Genomic DNA, 15,633 nt, shown 5'->3' with positions numbered 1-15,633 from the left:
AATAATGAGGGTTTTTGGTTAGGACGATGAAGAGGTATTTCTTGTTCTGACTTAAGAAAGTTGCGGTTGATCACTTTTGCATAGCAGCCAAGGCTTCATCGACTTTTTCTTTTAATATCGGTTTGCAGTGCATAATGTGAGCCAATTCACGGAGATCCAGGGTATCTAATAAGCGTATAGTAATCTTGGGAGCGTGCTTCACGCCAGTAGCCTGTAGAAACCAAAGTTTTCGATGAGCTTAAAAAAATAAAATAAAAAAAAATAGCAACTAACTCTCTTGAAAAAAGACATACCTTGACAAGAGGGAAGAGTTGATCCCCAAGTTGCTGCTTTTGTTCATGCACCGGTTTTCCTTCAAGCGAGGATAAAAGACGATTTACTTCCGTTTGCGTAGCTTCAGGGAGCTTCACCTTTTGTACCAAATCGGTGGTGGTGTCGGACTGCGATCCCGATGAAGTTCGTGGATCGACAATGGGAATCGCTTTGCTTGGTGGCTTCACAGACACCCTGTTGGACGCCGAGGAGATCGTATAGGGCACAGAGGCCGGCGGGACAGAGGTAGAAACCATGCTCGCACGATGACTGGAACTGCTGCAGAGACCACTAAACAATTTAGCACGCAAAGAAAATGACAGGACCGTGGTGTCTGAGCTTACCGTCGGCTGGTGGGCTGGACTTGAATTTCTTCCTCTTCTGATTCTTCACCAAACGTGGCCAAGGCGTCCAATGCCAACTGAATCTTGGATCTCAGAAAGTCTGGGTTAAATAGACACAGTGATCGTTCCTTGCGTTTCAACGTCCACAGCATATCCACGATTTCAGGCACAGCGTCACCAAAATTGCCACATTGCAAAACTGCATCTGTCAGCTTTTGACGTTGGAGGCCTATACTGGATTCGGTCATGACGGAAGCCACCGATTCCATTGATCCTCTTCGTCGCAATGTCGGTCGATGATCCCCGACTTTGTTGGTCTGATTTTGTGATGGTACATTGGGTGGAACTTGCACACTGAAGCCTGAAGCGAGTGACACCAGTGATGGTCCCGTACTGATGCCCGAATTGGGCGATGAAGAAAATGGAGGTGATAGCCGAGCATTGGTATGAAGATGATGAGACTCTACAGCTGAGACCTGATAAACCCACGATCCGATCAGCCGTTATGCTTTAGTTTATAGTTTCGGCGAGGCCTTGTACATTTACCTTTCGTGAAGTAAACTGCATTGGCGAGGTAGGCTTTTGACCGATGGAGAGATCTTTTACATTGGCTGTGTTGGAATCAGCATGTTCATGCGGTTGAGAATGATCGCCTACGGTGCACAGAACAAAAACAACCCGTTGAGCAACAATGGATCCACCATCTGATGTAACCGCATATATTGTTTACCATAAGATCGAAAAGGCGAATGGGTCACATCATGCGTATGTTTGTCCGAGGGATGCATATTGCCGTTAGCCGAGACCCCGTTGGTTGAGCTACCGTTGGTCACCGTACCATTGGTTGGATGCTGGGGAATAGCATTGGATGTAGATTTTTGAGGATCGTGACGTTGTCTTTTGGGTTCGTGATAGGCGACGATGAGCTGTTTGGATAATACCATGGTTCCATTCATGGCCTGACGAGCCATGGCGGCTTCTTCGGGTTTTCCATAGCTGACAAACCCATAGCCTTTGGATTGACCGGTGGCAGGGTTGCTCATGACTCGAGCAGACACAATGCGACCAAAGCCCCGAAAAAGGGCAAAGAGATCATTGTTCGTAATGCTCGGATCTAAATTCTTGATATAAAGATTCATGAAATCCACGTAACCGGTTTCGGTTTTATCGCCTTCTGCACTGGCCATCTATGCAAACCATATCAGGGACTCAAGAATTCATCCTCCGTGCCTGAAACATTTCAAATCGCATTCAACTCACAGTTCCAATCGGCGCGCAATTTGCTGTCGGCACGAATTGCGTAACTGAGCTATAAACTCAAATGAGATGAAAAAACCATGCCAACATGTTTAGATCAACAGGCACTCAAAACGATAACTTACATGACATTTCCATCCAGAATTTTGCCATGCTAAAAAAAAAAATGTGAGTTTTACGCAGATTGAATCATTAAAAAAACCACGTACCAAAATTTTCTGGGCCTTATCCGCATCCTCTTGTGAAAAAAATTGTATAAAAGCGGTGCCTTGAAAAGTCGAGCCTTCCATAATGGATTTGCATAAATTCAAGGCACCGTAGGGTCGAAAGATGTCGTAAAGGTTATTGTCGTCAATGTGGAGAGGCAGATTTTTGATCTGCAATAAATTGGCTTGCGCTTCCGGTTCCAGCGAACTGTCCTGATACATGCGCAATTGCAGTTTGGCGCCGTTCGTGAAGGTGAATCCATTGTACAACGAAAAAGCCCTATCGGCTACATCGAATGGGAATTTAGTTTCCTGGGAGATATTTTTCTGTTTTTGTCACAGAGACTGATTCATTGTATACCGTATTTGGGAGAACTAAAACGCAAGAAACCTTGGCCTTGTCGAATCTGCAATCTAAAGGGGGAGAGGATCCAAACGTTAATAAAGCCAGGTTCTATTCTTTTTCAAACACCTACAGGCGATACACACTCAATAGGCATGCAGTGCTGCAACAGCGCACGGATATCGGCTTCTTTTATCGAACTTGGAAGACCATCGAAGAAGAGGGTATCGGCAACAAGAAAGTCCTTAGGTTCGCAAATGCCAAATCGAAGCACATTTTGCTTATTGGCGGGATGAATCTTGGGTTTGGGCAATCGAATAACTGGCTGGTAGGGGTATGCATCCGCCATCATGGCCTTTTTGAATCTGAACTTTTTGTTTAACAGAACTGAGAAACTATCGAGTCTCACAAGGTGCGGAATGGTCGGATGGGCGTGCTCTTGATTACCTGATGATTTTGATAGGGGATAACCAAAGCGGGGTCGTTTGGACTGGGTCGTCTGCAAAACCCGAAATTTTTCTTTTATCGCCTTTTGAAATTTTTTCCTTTTTTTTTTTTGCGTCAGCCAGCTGAAGGGAAAAAGGGATCCCGCAACACGATATTTTAATTAAAAATCAGTGAATTCATCGTATGGCTTATTTTTTGGTCCAGAGGCTACCTTGACAAAAGTTGCCTTTTTTCATGTAGAGGAGGGTCTTAAGGGGGAAATCATTTTATGTGTTTGTTCCTGTGCAAAGCAATGATGATGATCTGTTGCACTGTCAAAAACTCTGTTTGATTTTGCACATAACAAAACGACGTATGCACAAGAAAAGATAATGATGAAATTCATCCCTCGGCCAAAAGAAAGTAAATAATAATAATAGTAATAATATTTCACATTTTCAGTTCAATGCGAGGAAACATATTGTGTAAATGGAAGAATGAGTTTGAATCAACCATTGTATATTGTATTCCTGCTATGCATGTTTTTTTTGTTTGGTTTTATCTCCTTCTGTAACGACCCTGATGAGAGTAACTGTTTCTGGGTGGCGGTGCTGCAGCAGCATTTTGTCTGCTAAAATGGTTTAACAGCGTGCTTTTGATCCATTCTTTATCGCGTGGTTGATAACTCTGTGAAAAAAAATCATAACGTGATCAATAATTTGCAACCATCGTATCACATCTTTTTTTTATTTATTTATTTAAAAAATAGACTTACTCTTGTAGTTGGATCAAACACAAGTGCTACGAATTCTTTGTAAGTGTCAATGAACCGGAAAAGATCTTCAGCTCTATCCACAAATTCCACACAATTAGTAAAACTGCTACAACTATCATGTTACTGCCGTTGCATACCGATATTGGATTTGACCCGCTCGTGGGTTTTGTCGCTGCAGCTCTTGTTCGTATAGACTGGCGATTTCTGTCGAAAACTCGGGTTAGTTTCCTTTAAACACACGCACACACACACGTCCCACGTTGGGCCCGTTTTTGCAAAAGGATAACTTACGATCCATAGCATCCGCTACAGTTTCATTGTCACTTTAATAAGAGTTATTCAGTATTTTCGATGAGCCATATGGTTTCGCAGTATAAACTTACTAGTAGGTGCGGGAACTACAGGCAGAGAGTGAGTATATATACTTTTTTCATCGACACCGACCAATGTCAAAAGAAAAAGGGAATGCGTTACATACCTGGGGGCCGAGTTGGGCTGTATAAGAATGATGGTGTGATTGGTCTATAATGAACGAGTGAGTCCACTGAGTAGCATGTTGACCATGGGTGGTTTTCAACTCACCATATTGAACAGTGCCACAAAACCAGAGGTCTTTCAAGCGGACAGGATGATCAGTCTAGCGTCGTGGCCGGCCCCGCCTCGTCGGTGGCTTGGGAGAGACTGCTTCTGCTTTTTTTTGGCTGCATGTCGGTGTGAAAGCGGTGCCTGATACGATTTTTTTTCGGATCGTTTTCTGCGTCGTTCTATCGTCGAAAACTAAGTTTTTTTTCTCTTTGTGGAAGCATGGCACCTAAAGGAAACGCAAAGAAGCAGAATAAGAATTGGAAGAAGAAGGACGAGTCCGTTACTCCAGTAACGAGTGATCCTCGTTTTGCTCGTATTCACAATGATCCTCGTTTCCTTCGTCCCAAAAAGAAGGACACCAAAGTCAACATTGACAAGCGATTCGCTTCCATGTTGAGTTCTAAAGAATTTTCAAGTGGCCGTAAGTGATTTGTCTATTTATCGACGGTCAATTCCGAATTAACCCTTTATATTTTGATTCTGCAGCCAAGGTGGATCGTTATGGTCGCAAACTCGACTCGGAAAATGCGGCCAAGGAATTGCAACGGTTCTATCATTTGGAAGATAATGATGAAAGCGATCAAGAGAGTGGATCGGAAAGCGATGATAACAAATCGCTTGAAGAATTGGAAAGGGAATTGGCTGCCGACGAAGGTAATCTGGAAGATGAAGAGAGTGACGAGGAAGTTGCTGTGGCTACCAAACGATACGATCCTATGCGAGGTCAAGGTGTGATTTCATCGGGAGAAAGTTCAGATGAGGAAATCGATGAAGAAGAGGAGGAAGAGGAATCTTCCGAGGAAGAACAAGTCAAGGTATAACATAAATTGCATTCTTCTGCCTGATCGTAAAAAAAACAAAAAGATATTAATCTCTCTTTGTCCTTCTGTGTGCCTCTCTGTTTTAGACCATTGCCGAAGGTGAAGAATCTCGACGTCTAGCCCTTGTGAACATGGACTGGGACAAGATCAAAGCCGTGGATATTTTGAAGGTTTTGAATGGGTTCAAACCCAGCAATTCCGTCATTCACAGTGTGACAATATATCCATCTGAATTCGGCAAAGAACGTTTGAAGCAAGAAGATTTGGAAGGTCCTCCCAAAGACATTTTCAAGGATAACAAAAACGCGGACGATTCCGATGACGAAGAAGTCACCGAAAAGTCCATCATCAAGAATCAGGTCGAAGAAGGTGACAATAGCGAGTTTGATCAGGAAGCACTTCGCAAGTATCAGATTGAACGTCTCAAGTAAGTGATCTAGGACGAATGAAAGAGAGATAGAGGTAGGAAGAAGCGATTAGATGGCTTATAAATATTTATTCCGCCAGGTACTACTATGCAGTGATTGATTGCGACTCTGTGCAAACCGCCAAAACCATTTACAAAGCATGCGATGGCACTGAATACGAGAGCAGTGCGAATTTCTTCGATTTGCGTTATATACCCGATGACATGGAGTTTGATGATGAGCCAAAGGAATCCTGCACGCATGCTCCCGAAGACCACAAACCCGCCAACTTTAGTACAGAGGTATGTTTGCTCATTTGCTGTCATCATGGATCGATAGGATGGGATGGGATACGGTGGACTGATGAATGATATTTCTAGGCTTTACAACATACCAGAGTCAAGTTGACCTGGGACCAAGATGATCCAGACCGTATTCAGCTCATGCGTCGCGAATTCACCACGGACGATCTGAAAGATTTGGATTTTGAAGCGTATCTTGCTTCATCTTCCGATGAAGAGGAAGAAGAAGAAGATGTGGATGCATTGCGCGAGAAATACCGAAAATTGCTGAAATCCGGCAACAGCTCGGCGTTTGATGATAAGACGGAAGCGGATGAGGATGGTGAAGAGGGTGATATGGAAATTACATTCACTCCTGGTTTGAGTGAAGCCGCAGGTCAAGCTGTCAACGACAAACTCCATGGTGATGACGAAGAACATGAAGAGACCACTATTGAAAAGTACATGCGTAAGCAGCGCGAGAGAAGAAAGGCCAAGAAGGAACGACAGATGAATAACGATGAAGCGATGGAATGTAAGTTGTGTGATTTTATTGTCAATGAAGAAAAAAGGTGTAAACGAAAGAGACTGATTGTGGTTTTTTTCTTTTCCGATTTCAGCTGCGGAATCCGAAGAGGATGAAGAAATGAAGAACGATCCCTTCTTCAGAGACACGTTGAAGGAAATGGAAGATGAAGGTCTTGTTGAATCCAAAGGTAAAGTAGATATAACGAACAGGGGCGGTTTTCGATTTGGTACTGATGCTTTCGTTGAATGTAAAACAGACAAGAAGGAGAAGAAGGATAAGAAAAAGAAAAAGAGCAAGTTATCAAAGGAAGAACGTTTGGAACAAGCTCGACAAAAGGCGGAATTATCCTTGCTTATGGATGATGCCGAAGGCAAGGGTGATGGTTTCGATATGAAGGAAGTCATTCGTCGCGAAAAGATGGAAATGCGAAAGGGCAAAAAGGCAAAGAAGGGCAAGAAAATGCAAGTGGAGCAAGACGATTTCGAAATCAATGTCAACGATCCTCGTTTCAGCGCTATGCAGGAATCTCATCATTTTGCGATCGATCCCACCAATCCTCACTTCAAGAAGACCAAGTCGATGAAGAAACTGATTGAAGCACGACAGTCCAAGATGAGAACGGATGACAAGCAAGTGGATGAGTGGAAGAAGGAAGGTCAAGCCAAGTCCAAGCAGGCAACCGAGGATAAGCCGGCCCAAAAAGACTCGTCCCTTTCAGCGCTGGTGGACGCAGTAAAGCGAAAGGGTGCTTTGTCCCAATCCAAAATGGGCAAACGCCAAAAGATGTAAATCTATTCATTTTGTCGAATCTGTATAATATTCTCTCAATTTCAAATCACTTAGACAACTGTTCTTTGATCATAGCATAAATTTTTTAATCATCTCATTTCACTATCTTGTTGGTTTCAGTTTTTTTGCACACCATTGATCCATGCGCAGACACTTAATATAAAACCAGAATCATTCCGTTCTAAATGAAGCACATTTCCAGCTGATCTGTTGCAGATGGAACCTACTCGAATAACTTGTCTTGACGTTCCACCAATCTGTATATCCCAAAACTATGAGAGACTCACTCCCCCATTGGCCACTTTTCACGCAAAAGATTTCGTTCAAGAGATAATTGAACGACTGCACACAGTAAAGACGGAAATCCGATCACAAGTGGAATGGGTGGTAATGAAAGTTTATTGCGTTTTCGAAGAGATCAAATAATCCACGATGGACAATTTACTTCTTCTGGGTCTGAGCCTTCAAGACACGCTTGACAATCTTTTGTTCCTCGATCAAGAAAGCACGGACAATGCGGTTTCTGACACAGTGAGCGCAACGGGAACCACCATAGGCACGGCTGACATTCTTTTGGGTCTTGGAAACAGTGGCGAACTCACGAGCACGGAGAGCCTTGAGCTGTAAGATCCAAAATGAGATTATTAACACACTTGTACGCTTTTGAAATTCCCCTTTTTGCATTATTCAAACTTACGCCAGCAAGAGCGACACCACAGTCACCGCAACGAGGAGCCTTGACGGGCTTCTTCTCGTACTGGTAGACGAGTCTGGCACCTACAAACAGGAGACAAAACCTTTTGTTAGTTGTTGAATCTCGGGCTTTTACTGCTCGAATTTTTGAATCACGTACCGGGAGTCTTGACAACTCGGACACGGTTGGAGCGAGTGTTATAGGAAAGACGGCGTCGGTAAGTAAGACGTTGAGCCATTGCGATGTCTATTATTGCATCAATCAAAAAATGGGTATTAATGAGCAAACGAAACAAGAAAAAGACATCCAAGCTAAACATCCTCTTTTTATGTAATGACCGTCCATCAATCGTATCTTTCCGATTCATCCATCTATCCTCTCATTTCCCCTTTCACTCTACTGTCTCCCATCATCACACCATGGTGTGTGCACTACATACCCTATGGTTCTTGGAAAAGAGGGAACTTCTCTAATTCTGGGATGTTGTCTTCCTCTCGACTCTCCACTGGAGGTTTTCCCGGAGTTCCCGCTCATCGGACAATCACGTGATTGATCCGAACCAACTAAAAGCGGATATTCAAAAAGTAACGGCGAATCCCAAGTGATCCTCCAAAGTCGGCAAGTGTTGCCTTGCTTTTGACTCGATTATGCCAATTTTATTTGTACCATCATTACAAAAGTTTTAAATGTTCCTATTGTGTAATATATTGACTTGCAGTTGCATGCAATTATAATGCGTGTCGGAGTTCTTGAAGTTCTTGCAGTCGTGCTTGGAGCTTGGGGATTTCCAGAAGCTGTTGCTCAATCTATCATATTTTTGTCAGTGTCCTTATTTTCCTCTTTCTTTGCTGTGAAAGAGTCACTGACCGCCACTTTTTCTTCCTGTAATGCAAAGCGTTTTTGTGCGTCAAGCTTGGTGAAGACATAACCGCCTTGTCCATCATATTGAAGGATAAAGTTGTGGTATTGCCACAGCGAAGGTCGGTGGGAGACGGTAAGCAGGGAAATGCCAAGATCTGCAAGGTATTAAATTAGAGAAATTTCCCAAGCCTGAGAATGAACACTTACCGGTGGCATGAGTGTACATGATTTTCTCGATTTCCATACTGACCGCACTGGTACCTGGGGATGCCAAGTCATTGGTATTAGATTGGGTGTATGACTTGTGGATAAGTTGGTTACTTACATTCATCCAGAATAGCATATCGGGGCGCATGATAAAATAAGCGGGCCATTGCAATCTGTAACCAAGGGTTCTCAATTTAGCGATAGAACAAACCGCTACAAAAAAAAGCATGTTCTTACACGTTGCTTATCACCACCCGAGAGCGCGTTACCCCATTCTTTCTGGCTATCCCATCCACCTTCACGCTCAACAATTTGTTCGATTTGAACAATCTTGAGAATATCCAAGAGATCATCATCAGTCACATTGCCTACAAGGTTTGAAAATCAGTCTCTGCAATGCATATTACGCCACCATTTAAGAAAGGCTTACGCTGCTGCATGTCTTCCACAGTATCTGGGTATAAAATTCTACAAGAATTCCCAGTTAGTGATCTGGAGACGGTGTACACATCGTTCGACGGAGTACTTACTGATCTCTAAGAGTACCCAAAGAAAGGTACGGTCTTTGTGGGATATAAAAGATGTCTCGATGGTGGGGCTTATGTAACGTTCCTCCTAAAAGGAGATTGCCTGCTTGAGCTAGGGTACATGGTTGTCCATGAACATGATACCTTACCATACACTGGCCATAATCCACCGAGAATACGGAAAAGAGATGACTTGCCACATCCATTGGGGCCAATAATCAAAAGATGCATCTAACAAGGTCGTGTTATAGAGGGGTACAGAACCAAATCATCTCAACAAATCGCCGTACTTACGCCTGGTTTGACATGGAAGGTCAGCTTTGGAACGAGCATATCACCGTTGGGACTGATAATAGGCACATCGATAAACTCAATATTGTCGCTTTCAATCACCGTGCCTCGTCCTTCCAGCGATTTTGCATTTTCCGTGGTCGAAGTTGATGAGACAAGGTTTTTCTGATATCGACCCGCCTTGACATCCTCCAAAACATTTAATAGATCCGTCACCTAGAAAAAAACCATCCATTTGATAGTTAAGAGTCTCCATGAAAATCAACTCGGATTTTCGCCACTTTATGCTTACACGACTGGTATAGCCCGCTAATTCCGTGATTTCCTTGTATGCGTACATGATCCGACCCACCGCATCGGAAGAGCTCATCAATAGACGACGGTTGGTAACGAAGCCTGATATAAAGGCTTTCAGTTCCCGTGCTTTGTTTATGCATTTTCAAAAGAGAATGAGCCTACCTTCTGTACGATTGCCAACGCTGTTGAGGTTGACGCCAGGCACTTTGAAAAAGACAGGTACAGAGCATAATAAAAGTCCACAAGCTCCCCAGAAATATTTGATGATAAAATCCTCCAACATGCCGTGTGGGACCCGTAAACGATAAATACGATTGACATGCTTGATTAATCCATAGTAACTCTGATCAAGGATCGCTTTCTCCATCTTTTGTCCCCTGTACAAGGCAATTTCTTCAGCGTTTTCAATAATCCGCGAATGTCGGAACCGGAATTCGCCTTCCAAGCGCTGTTCTTCAGCCACCATTTTACCAAAGGCGGGCGTATATTTACGCATAAGGACCGAAGACAGTTGAATAATAAAACTGGCAGCATAAACTCCTTCGAAACCAATGTTTCGTCCCAGCTGATGGTTGTAAATGAAGACATCGAGAATCGGTTTGGCGAGATTGGAATAGAGTTCGGAGAGTGACGTGGTGAATTTCATAATATCTACGGTAATACATTGGTCGGCATTCTTGATACGATCGTCCAGATTGCCAATAGCGTAAAACGACATGTCCGTGAGGTACTGGTCATGAACAAAGGTCGTTAACCGTGTACGGAACTGACTGGCCAGCTTGCTTTGCATAAAAGTCAACTAATGACCGGACAGTCAGGTTAGACATCATCGTTTTGTTTATGTTTACTAACACTGTTACCATGCTGTTTGTGTAAGTGGCAGGCACCGCCACGGCCATCCACCACACTATGCCGCGAAGAAACTCTTTCAGTTTGCCGCGTACCTAACAAATACCGCTCGTTAGCTGCATGAATTTCATGTAAATTGCCACTCTCAGTGAAACGTACCAAGGCGCTAACGATCCGACCATCCAGAGAAGCAATATATACAGAAAGGACTGTGCGAAACACTAAAAATATCCGAATAAAAAAATCGATGAGTTTCATGACCATCCTCCGCCCCCACACACTATGGCGACGGCCTACCTAGAAAACCAGAGTGAACGACCAGCATCCAGAATTCCTTTGATCGGACACCCGGTAAGACAATTTTCAATAGGCGATGAATTTGTCGTAGAAATGCCATGTCAACCTATGCATAAATTGTCGATCAAAACCGCATACGATGTTTCTGGTATTTCTTTTTCATACTTCGACTTTCTTCTTCTTCTGGGGCTGACCATCCATTTCAGATAGAGCAGGTAGTTTGTCGTTGGGTTTGTCCGCTTTTAGAAACCGTTGTCTTGCCCTTCTTATGGCCATGATCATCCGAATCAGCATAAGCAACTGCACCGACCTCTGAATGGTGGATCGGTGGGTTGCGTACAGCGGTCCCAACTGTTTGAGCGCCGACCTCCATTGAAAGGAAGCAAGTTTGGAATAGACGTTGGGCATTCAGCAAAAGTGGAAAGACCTAAAGGCCAGAAGCATAGCGTCGAAAATGAAAGAGGCATGCAATGCGGTGCTGATTTGTGTGTGACCTTAAAAAGCATGTGAAATTAAAAAATGACTAGCGCATGTGGAAAATATATAACCCTAAATGTGGGGTCAACGGAGTATGCTTTTCTCAGGCTTTGTGAAGCCATGTGCAACCCATGTCATCTGTCTCTCTCACCGATGGCTGAAATTTTGGAGTTGGATTAGCATATAATTCACGGTATATGAATGATTCCCTTTATCAACAGCATTTCAATAAATCAACACGTGCATCGATAAAGCAACAGTGAAACTGGTTTAGCCCTGGAAACCATATTACTGTATGCGGTGATGCTTTGAACAAAATAAGAGTACGTTGCAAAGGTATATTGTTGTATATAAAAACAGTGTACAGAATGAATTATGTATAGGTTATCTACTTGGTAGTTCAGGGTTGGGAATCGGGTTGATCAGTACGATGGGTCATAAACCGCATGACGTGAAGCTCGGTTTTCAAAATACTCAATTCAGCCTCAAGTTGAGCGTTCTTTTCTTGAAGTTGCCTTTTCTCTTCCATCCATTGCTTCTCTGCCGCTTGCCGACCGAGTTGAGCTTCTTTCAGTTGTTGCTCCAGATTGCGAACCAGTGACCAAGGATCTTGCCCTGAAGCTTTCATGGCATGCTCGGTCAAACGGGACGTCTCCAAGGTATCAGACTGAATGGTTTTTCATGATGAAAAAGTTAGCAACATGCAAATAAATCATTGGAACCATTACATACCGCTATCTGATCATGGCTCACCACCGACGAAGAGGTGAGAATGAGTCGTGTTAAGTGATCGATTCTGCCATATCCAATAGGAACAATCTCAGTCTCACATCTACATGGAATAACTTTCTAGCCCGCGATCTGTTATTCTTACCGTTCTTTCAACGCCGCGCGCACGTGCTGCATTTGCTTTAATTGCTGTTCATGCTACGATACGAGGTTTCAATACATGATTGTCAAATGTGTTAGTAACTGTGAGATTACCTGTTGCCTTTCTGCTGATAATATAGATTGTGTATGCTTCTTTTCCCGTTCCAGTACATCATTGGCTGTCTCCAGCTTTGTTTTAAGCTCTACAATTTCTCCACGGTACTTTTGAATCAATGCCTTGTCATCCATCACCTATCATGCATACATCCGATCAATTCCAAGTTCCCGAGCCGCCCTTATGATGGTATTCCACAGGCCAAAGACTTACAGCGTCATTTTTAGCAGAGATCACAATCTTCTTGACACGTGCGGCAAACTTTAGGGTATTGTTGGACTCTTCGAGAGAAGTAATAGCGGGGCTGATGGTGCAGATGACGGCTACCTTTGCATGCCCTGATAAAGCGGTCTGAAGAATTCGGGTCAACTTGGAATCGCGAAAGGGTATGTGAGAGTTTCTAGCAAAAGGCAAACATGTCGGAGGATAAGACAGCGTCCTTGTGTTTAAGTCAGAGGACTTACCCATGGTTAGGTTCAGTCAGTTTGGCAATGACAATACCAAGAGTTAATAGACTACATACATCGGGTTTACTGAATGTCTTGTTTTACCAACGCAACCACAATAGCCAATCTCACCTTTTATTGATATAAGCCCCTTCTTTCCGTCGGTCATGATTTGACACTGCTTTTTCCGAACCAGCCAAATCAATCAAATTCTAAAAAGATGAATTTGCGAGTGAGCAACATGGGATAACAGGATACATTGTCAAAAGGAGGCGGTGGAATTACGAGTTGTGATATCTTGGTCGCTTCACGCTGCTGCTGGAATGAATTTCTTCGTGAAATAGAGTTGAGCGCCATACTAGCACTGGATCGTTCCCTGCTTTCAATCACCTAGGCGGACATGATGCATTATTTAACAGATCCATAGCCAAGAAACAAAAAAAGTCCGAAAAATTCGAGCTTACCATTTGAAAGATGGTATGGCTTCGACTGCTGTGAAGATTATAGTCGGTAGTGCTGATGTGACGATTGGCTAGAAAGAAAGAAAAATCACGTCAAGATTAAAAAGAAAAAGGGTGGAAGTATTTGGGAAATCCGCACCTTCGCCTTTTTCAATCACCTTTAGGACATCTTGAGGCGATGTCACGACTTCTTCTGTCAATGGGCTCACAAAAAAGCCTCTCTAAGCATCATACAAACGTATTGAGCATTGATCAAATCTACAATTTAGTGAAGTAGCTTACCCTCCGATCTTCCCGAATTTTCAGGTCTGTGTTTTCGGGTGCAAGCAAGTCTCGAATGCTTTCGTTGTAAATTTCAAGATAGGATACACGGAGCAGAAATTCTTTGGTTACAGCCTGTCACCATACCATCACATTTTTAGTACCGTTGTTTCTCACTGTAATAAGCATGTTATTTCTAACCTGCTTGATGTACTCAAACACGTTATCCACTGCCAGAGGGATAACACCAGGCTCCGCATCAGTGCCTTTGTTGCATTATTATTGTTTAGATCGTTGTCTGCAACGGCTCGGATTTAATAGTAAGGGACTTACCTTTCTGCAAGTGAGCCATCATTTCGCAAGCAAAATGAGTACTCTTCAACGTCTAGATGAATAAATGCTTACCATAGTCTAATAGGATGCATCAGGATAAATTGCTCGAATCATCAACGGGTATTTAACACTTACATAAGTTTTGCCACTGGCTGTTTGTCCATAGGCAAACACCGTGGCTAGCATAAATATTGCACGTTAAAATAGTTGGCGATCTGATGCGTATTATTAGGACAATTACCATGGTATCCGTTCATTGCTTGACTAATACGAAAATAAAAAATATGCGTGAGTACATAGAACAAGCGAATTCTTTTCAATAGCAGCAGCCCTTTCCACTTACTTTACTAGTTCACGCACACTAGCATCGTATAGATCGATATTTTTACTTCCAGAAAACACATGGTCTGTCAAAAAATTATCCAAGAAAAGCTTGATCAACACTTGGACAGCGGGGGTAGCGGGTGGAGAGTGGGGTTATTTTTTTACTTACCGTAACTGTATTCCAGTGGAAGTTTGCCCTGGCGGCGTGCTGTTTCAGCCAGGCGGATTTTCGATTGTTCTGGCAACACTTCCCAGGCGTTGTCTGTTTTGCTTGCTGATTCTCTGCCAATCATGGGGCGGCAGCGTACGGTCACTTTGACATTTTCGCTGTTTTTAGATGCTACGGCTGATTTCGACATGGACATGGACTGTGTGGAGTGGGAATCTCGGCGGTTGGTGGTTTCCAGCAACGCTGATCGGGACGGTTGCATTGGGCCGGATAACTTTGTGGTGTTAGCATGAGTGATTGATTTTGAACTGGTAAGGGTGCGTTGTTGTCCAATGGTATACGGCAAAGCCGGCCGCTGAGGGCTGTCCATCGAAGCGCAAAAATGAAAGAAGCAAAAAAGGTAGTAAAGAATTATAAACCAGTTGATCGCTCTCGTTTTATCTCTTTTGTGAAATCCTAGGCCCATATATAGCTTTCAAATACAACTACGAAACTGTTGCCAACCACTTATTGTTACATAACATTTTATATGATGACACAATCGATCTTGTGCAAGAAAATGAAAATTAACCCAAATCAATCTTGTCTTCTTGCTGTATGGCTGTATTGCATGCTTCCTTTGATGCAGTTTATCTGACAATATGTTATCAACAACGATTATGCCAAAGAAGAACCATTTGCATGTAGAAGAAATGCATTTGTATGTGTCTCAAGGGTAGGCTTCATTTGAGTTTTCCACTATAAACAGTGTCAAATATGGTCATCAACTCCTGAAACGCACTTGCTCACGATGAAACGTAAAATCCAGGTCGTCTCGTGGGCCGCTGCCAGTCAATTGACGTGTAATCTTCTTCTTTGACTTTACACCGGTCTAATTATTTATATATCTAAATATTAATTAAGCCAGCAGAAGTATTGATCGTTGATAGTCCAATTAAAAAGCCTTTGACAGAGAAGAGAGATGGAAGTTATGCCATCGATCGAAAAAGGCAAGAAAAACCAATGTCCGATGGTGCGAGAACGCGTCACATCATCAATTTCATTGACAGCTCTAGGAAAAAAAAATCAAAGCAAGATCA

The 15,633-nt window shown here is 43.0% G+C and overlaps 6 protein-coding genes across 6 annotated transcripts; 1 reads left to right on the top strand and 5 right to left on the bottom strand.

Moving 5' to 3' along the window:
- Nucleotides 1–70: 70 nt before the first annotated feature.
- BYT42DRAFT_546237 (uncharacterized protein) lies at nt 71–2,811 on the bottom strand (the record flags this gene model as incomplete). Its single annotated transcript, XM_051565869.1, has 9 exons — nt 71–211; nt 294–603; nt 657–1,132; nt 1,203–1,309; nt 1,387–1,843; nt 1,917–1,965; nt 2,039–2,067; nt 2,123–2,446; nt 2,596–2,811. 9 exons carry the CDS (start codon nt 2,809–2,811, stop codon nt 71–73), a joined length of 2,109 nt encoding a protein of 702 aa, XP_051422882.1.
- Nucleotides 2,812–3,030: 219 nt separating this feature from the next.
- On the bottom strand, nt 3,031–4,260 carry BYT42DRAFT_645166 (enhancer of rudimentary). Its single transcript, XM_051572647.1, has 7 exons — nt 4,246–4,260; nt 4,142–4,185; nt 4,047–4,061; nt 3,955–3,986; nt 3,801–3,867; nt 3,664–3,736; nt 3,031–3,575 (listed from the first exon to the last, which is right to left on the bottom strand). The coding sequence occupies exons 1-7, from the start codon at nt 4,246–4,248 to the stop codon at nt 3,447–3,449; spliced, it is 363 nt and encodes a 120-aa protein (XP_051422881.1). The 5' UTR covers nt 4,249–4,260; the 3' UTR covers nt 3,031–3,446.
- Nucleotides 4,261–7,277, top strand: BYT42DRAFT_570712 (uncharacterized protein). The gene is made up of 7 exons (XM_051568427.1): nt 4,261–4,669; nt 4,735–5,063; nt 5,156–5,496; nt 5,577–5,778; nt 5,857–6,292; nt 6,378–6,473; nt 6,543–7,277. Exons 1-7 carry the CDS (start codon nt 4,468–4,470, stop codon nt 7,073–7,075), a joined length of 2,139 nt encoding a protein of 712 aa, XP_051422880.1. The 5' UTR covers nt 4,261–4,467; the 3' UTR covers nt 7,076–7,277.
- On the bottom strand, nt 7,276–8,314 carry BYT42DRAFT_570708 (60S ribosomal protein L34-B). The gene is made up of 4 exons (XM_051568426.1): nt 8,209–8,314; nt 7,929–8,015; nt 7,773–7,852; nt 7,276–7,696 (listed from the first exon to the last, which is right to left on the bottom strand). Exons 2-4 carry the CDS (start codon nt 8,005–8,007, stop codon nt 7,517–7,519), a joined length of 339 nt encoding a protein of 112 aa, XP_051422879.1. The 5' UTR covers nt 8,008–8,015; nt 8,209–8,314; the 3' UTR covers nt 7,276–7,516.
- A 183-nt stretch (nt 8,315–8,497) lies between these two features.
- BYT42DRAFT_497541 (ABC transporter transmembrane region 2-domain-containing protein) lies at nt 8,498–11,204 on the bottom strand (the record flags this gene model as incomplete). The annotated part of the gene is made up of 15 exons (XM_051564503.1): nt 8,498–8,575; nt 8,637–8,785; nt 8,838–8,891; nt 8,956–9,010; nt 9,075–9,205; nt 9,268–9,305; nt 9,368–9,452; nt 9,514–9,595; nt 9,659–9,871; nt 9,948–10,051; nt 10,115–10,492; nt 10,637–10,730; nt 10,813–10,896; nt 10,961–11,022; nt 11,099–11,204. Coding segments are annotated over 15 exons (1,713 nt in total), but the record flags the coding sequence as incomplete, so codon positions are not given.
- A 601-nt stretch (nt 11,205–11,805) lies between these two features.
- BYT42DRAFT_570695 (P-loop containing nucleoside triphosphate hydrolase protein) lies at nt 11,806–14,983 on the bottom strand. Its single transcript, XM_051568425.1, has 17 exons — nt 14,555–14,983; nt 14,405–14,468; nt 14,303–14,325; nt 14,197–14,240; nt 14,130–14,139; nt 13,930–13,994; nt 13,750–13,863; nt 13,607–13,688; nt 13,471–13,538; nt 13,292–13,396; nt 13,139–13,218; nt 13,025–13,075; nt 12,774–12,960; nt 12,560–12,697; nt 12,450–12,502; nt 12,308–12,371; nt 11,806–12,242 (listed from the first exon to the last, which is right to left on the bottom strand). The coding sequence occupies exons 1-17, from the start codon at nt 14,922–14,924 to the stop codon at nt 11,976–11,978; spliced, it is 1,785 nt and encodes a 594-aa protein (XP_051422877.1). The 5' UTR covers nt 14,925–14,983; the 3' UTR covers nt 11,806–11,975.
- Between the last annotated feature and the right edge of the window lie 650 nt (nt 14,984–15,633).

Source organism: Radiomyces spectabilis (genome assembly GCF_025331425.1).
Source record: "Radiomyces spectabilis strain NRRL 2753 chromosome Unknown BYT42scaffold_7, whole genome shotgun sequence".
NCBI classification, from domain to species: domain Eukaryota; kingdom Fungi; phylum Mucoromycota; class Mucoromycetes; order Mucorales; family Radiomycetaceae; genus Radiomyces; species Radiomyces spectabilis.
This window is presented reverse-complemented; position numbering and strand designations above follow the sequence as displayed.